The sequence below is a fragment of the Frankliniella occidentalis genome, unplaced genomic scaffold (genome assembly GCF_000697945.3).
Source record: "Frankliniella occidentalis isolate FOCC.00 unplaced genomic scaffold, Focc_3.1 Scaffold88, whole genome shotgun sequence".
Classification (NCBI taxonomy): domain Eukaryota; kingdom Metazoa; phylum Arthropoda; class Insecta; order Thysanoptera; family Thripidae; genus Frankliniella; species Frankliniella occidentalis.
Window position 1 is genome coordinate 420,372 of NW_026267217.1, and position 4,616 is coordinate 424,987.

A 4,616-nucleotide genomic window follows, 5' to 3' on the forward strand; every position below is an offset into this window, starting at 1 on the left:
CTCTCTCTCTCTCTCTCTCTCTCTCTCTCTCTCTGGACTCACCTGATCTACACAGACCGTGTACTTTTGCCAGGTCCAGTCCGTATCAGTGGCGCTGGCCTCGGTGGTACTTGTAGGCGCTGCGGTGGTACTTGTAGGCGCTGTTGTGGTACTGGTGGTAGGTGCTGTGGTGGTACTTGTGGTAGGCGCTGCGGGGGTACTTGTGTCCGGCGCGTGCTGGATGCAGCCGCAGTTGCACCTAATGTAGTCCATGGCGCACAAGTTCCTACAGACCTGGTTGTCACAGTTATGGTAACACGGTATCTTCTTACTCGAGCACCCCCTCTCCTGGAAGCACTTGTACCACCGGTCGTGCGAGTCCTCGTCCAGCCCGCCCGTCGGCAGCCCCGCGCAGCCGCATATGCAGTTCTCTTGGCACATCTGCCTGCACTTGCTATCGGTGAATCCGCCCACGATGCACTCCTCGCAGTTCTTTGCAGCGCACTGCAACACGGGGAGGGTCAGTCTGCGGGGCGGGGCGGGGAGGGGAGGGGCGGAGAGGCCTCACGCCTCAGACTCACCTTACGGTCGGCCTGACATTTCCTCCACTCCTCTAACTCCACGGTGGAGCGGCGGCGGCGGCTGGCGACCACCGTCGTGTTGCACGGTCCCAGGTGGGTGGCGGAGAGTCCTGGGGGCAACACGACTCGTTGTAGAATGTAGAACTTGCCTCGCACTGGAACTCCAGGCCGCAGGGACTCACCGGGCAGGCCGGCGCACTGCAGCTCGCACTCGCTGGAGTACGTGCGGCCGTCACTGCCGCACACGGCGGAGTCCTCGGGGGTAGGTGACGACGGGCAGGTGCAGTTCCTGTCCGAGGCCAGGACGACCGGCAGCAGCAGCACGGCGAGCATCATCGTGGACCTCATCGTGCGGAGCACGCGGTGGTGCTGCTGTTGATCTCAGAACTTTACGCCAACAGGAGGTGCTGTCGGTCCGCGTCGCTGCTCACAACTGCCGACCTGCTGGGGCGTGTGCGATATGTGTAGGGAAAATCCCCTCGGCCCTCGGCCGGACGAGGCAAACAAGCGGCCAGGCTGGCGGATCTGCTGCAGCCCGGACCAAACAGTGATAACGGCCCTTATCATATGGAGGTTGAAACTCCAAATAAATAGTTTTGAAAATACTCGCAAGATACTTGCGACATCTCGCGGAAAATTGGCGAGAACTCGCGAAAAAATCGAGAAATACTCGTCTTATACTCGCGGATACTCGCTAATACTCTCGAATACGCGCGGACACTCACGCAACTCGTTGTACGCCCACTTGGAGAGTGGAGGACAAGCATCACTTTGGCTTTGAAAATACCACTCAAATTTCGTTGTCCTTGACGGGGGCCTCGTGGTACACCCTCGTATCTCGCGAACCGTACACCGCAGAGAGAAACGGACTTCGGCGCTGTGTTCAGCAGGTCCCAGGCTGTAGGATGGCATGTGGCGGGATGGTCGTCATGAGGACAAGCACCGGCGTATACCCTGGACCGGCCTGGAAAAGAGCCGCTTGGTACAGGATTCCCAGGAGCCGCCTGGGAAAAGGAAATTACTATTACCAAAACGGCCGCTTCCTGAACGATTCCCAGGTGCCGCTTCAGGCGCGGAAGAGGGGGGGGGGGTGGACTGCGCACTGTGCCTACATACAGGTGTTTTGTAGTACAAATTTCCTACCTTTTAGGCGGCTCACTAGAGACGATAGGGGTGGGGGGGGGGCGATCGCCTTAAACCGTCCCGGCGCCGCTTAGGAATAAATGTGACAGTATGTGGCCTACCTACACCTGGCAGGCGGTAGACTAACGACACTTTTAGGTGTCACCTCTGCGCCGTGCTCTACGCACGTCCTGGATTCCATGAGAGTTGTCATGGTTTCCATGCAATCGGAGCGCACTGTCATGGCAAACAGGACGGATCGGCCGGTCGTCCTGATTTCCGGGACGCCGTCCCGGTTTCCATGATGACTGTCATGGAAAACGTACTGGTTTCCATGCCTCGGAATGGTAGGGTCATGGTTTTTCCAAAACGGCATGGAAACCAGGAAAGGAGTCATGGAAACCAGGACGCCGTTTTTACCGTGGAGTCTCTCTACCCAACCCATCATTTGTTATGGGACAATCAGTCGTGCTCCGAAAACTCAAGTGTCATATAATATCACACTTTTAAGTGTAGTGCCATGGTGTCCTCCTACTGGTTTAAGTGTAGGACCAAGGTGTACTGCAGTTTATAGTGTAGGTGAGGAGGCAATAACTCTGGGAATCATGTGTACACACACACTCCGGCCCGGGAATCAGCGGGAATCAATGAGGATCACGACGGGAATCATGGAATTATGTGCACACTTAAATTTATAGTTATTGCACGAGTGTAGGACTGGACGTGTCCTACAGTTTAAAGTGTAGGAAACCTCTTGTACTACACTTATAGCTGAGGTACAATGGTGCCCTACACTTTTAACTTGGAACACGTCTGTCCTACACTTTAAACTGCAGTGCACATTGGTCCTACACTTAAAAGTGCAGTTAAATCAAAAGAGTTTAAAAAAACATCGTTTTGGGTACTATTTTGCTAACAAGACGAAAATTAAAAAAAACTGTTTTTTACTGTTTTTTACTCGTTTTTTTTACTGGTTTTTTACTTCCACTTCAAAAATACGGTTGTTTTTTTTGTTTTTTTGGGGATCTCTAGGTGGTGCTGGGGGTGCTGAGAAGCGTGTTCGCTGCTGTGGTACTTGTGGTAGGCGCTGCGGTGGTACTTGTAGGCGCTGTGGTGATACTTGTAGGCGCTGTGGTGGTACTTGTAGGCGCTGTGGTGGTACTTGTAGGCGCTGTGGTGGTACTTGTCCTGGTGTCCGCCACGTGCTGGATGCAGCCGCAGCCGCACCTCACCAACTCCATGAGGCACAAGTTCCTACAGAACTCGTTGTCACAGTTCTTCTCACACTCTTCCTCTTTACTCCGGCACTCCCTCTCGCCAGAGCACTTCCACCACCGACCGCTCGTGCGTGTCCCCGTCCAGCCCGCCCGTCGGCAGCCGCATGCAGCCGCACCTGCAGTTCCAGCCGCACAGCGTACTGCAGTTCCAGTCTGCGCCGCACTCTTTGCAGTTCCCTAGAGGCGGCCAGTCGCACTGCAACACGGGAAGGGTCAGTCAGCGGGGCGGGGAGGGGAGGGGCGGCCCCCTCAGGCCTCAGACTCACCTGACGGTCGGCGATACATTTACTCCACTCCGGGAACTCCACGGTGTAGCGGCGGCGGCGGCGGCTGGCGACCACCGTCGTGTTGCACGGCCCGGGGTGGGCGGTGAAGAGTCCTGGGGGCAACACGACTCAATGTAGAGCTGGCCTCGCATTGCAACTCCAGGCAACAGGCAGGGACTCACCGGCGCACTGCAGCTCGCACTCGCTAGAGTAAGTGCGGCCGTCACTGCCGCACACGGCGGAGTCCTCGGGGGAGGACGACGGGCAGGTGCAGTTCCTGTCCGAGGCCAGGGCGAGCGGCAGCAGCAGCACGGCGAGCATCATCGTGGACCTCATCGTGTGGAGAACGCGGTGGTGCTGCTGTTGATCTGAGAACTTTACGCCAACAGGAGGTGCTGTCGGTCCGCGTCGCTGCTGACACCTGCCGACCTGCTGGTGCGTGTGCGATATGTAAAGGCCCCTAGGCTCGTAGTGTGCACCGGAAAGTAATCTCAACAGGAAAATCGAAATGACGCACCCCTACTCGACGTTACTCACCACCGACCCCAGACCCTGGTCACGTCGGGACAGACACGTTTACAGGAATTACGTCCAACAAAATCGCACCACGTCTGCAAATTTAGCTCCAATTATTTGGACGTGAATTGACGCAGGCGTTTGTCAAGCGTCCACACTGTGGACGTACTTCGAAGTCATGCGAGGCTTTGTAAAAGCGCCCCACAAAATCTGGTGTCGCATAAACTCGCGGATACTCGCTAATACTCTGGAATACTCGCGGACACTCACGCAACTCGTTGTACGCCCACTTGGAGAGTGAGGGACCCCTCGGATTATGTAAGACAGTGAGAAAACGACTGGAGTTGTGGTAAAAGAAAATACACCCAAGAAAATTATGTGTACCGAGGAAAAACAAAAAAGAGATATGGCAGGTAAAATATTAAGGAAGTTAAAATCCGAATGCTTTGAATGTGGCATGTCTGCGTGTGTGAACAACAGTGTCCGTACACACAGCCCTGCTCGCTGGCTGTGCCCCAGAGCCTCGCGCCCCGCGCGGCCGAGGGCTGGGGGGGGGGGCACAGACGAGGCACGACAGCATAAAAACATTTGAGCGCGCGTCGCTGCGTCGCTGCGTCGCTGCGTCGCTGCTGAACCCCTGCGCATTCCCTTCCTGCCGTGAGCAAGACGACCTGGGCCCTTCGGAGCAGCAAAAGTCCAGAGATTGTTCCGGTCTTCCCCCCCCCCCCCTCATCTTTTCCCCACGGTCTGGAATGAGGTTTCCGTCAGCGTGTTATGAGCTGGCCATTCATGCTCCACTCTTTGTAATAGCTTGTTGCGATGAGGGAGGGAGGTAGAGAGAGAGAGAGAGAGAGAGAGAGAGAGAGAGGGGGGGG

At 56.0% G+C, this 4,616-nt stretch overlaps 2 protein-coding genes across 4 annotated transcripts in view; one reads left to right on the forward strand and one right to left on the reverse strand.

Annotated features, from left to right (window-relative positions):
* Positions 1–4,616, forward strand: part of LOC113209832 (calexcitin-2) — a gene marked incomplete in the record, with an annotated part of 119,770 nt that overhangs the window by 98,749 nt on the left and 16,405 nt on the right.
* The window catches only part of LOC113209837 (integumentary mucin C.1-like), an 11,619-nt gene that overhangs the window by 6,100 nt on the left and 903 nt on the right, over positions 1–4,616 (reverse strand). The window contains exons 2-5 of one of the 3 annotated variants that reach the window (XM_052269302.1): positions 3,743–3,836; positions 743–1,001; positions 561–670; positions 43–483 (exon numbers count right to left, since the gene is read on the reverse strand). In XM_052269302.1, the coding sequence (XP_052125262.1) occupies positions 43–483; positions 561–670; positions 743–908 (717 nt within the window). In that variant the 5' untranslated portion in view covers positions 909–1,001; positions 3,743–3,836. Of the gene's footprint in view, positions 1–42; positions 484–560; positions 671–742; positions 1,002–1,285; positions 1,525–3,742; positions 3,837–4,616 lie in introns of those variants that run through there. The other 2 variants (XM_052269303.1, XM_052269304.1) reach the window with 2 other exon arrangements.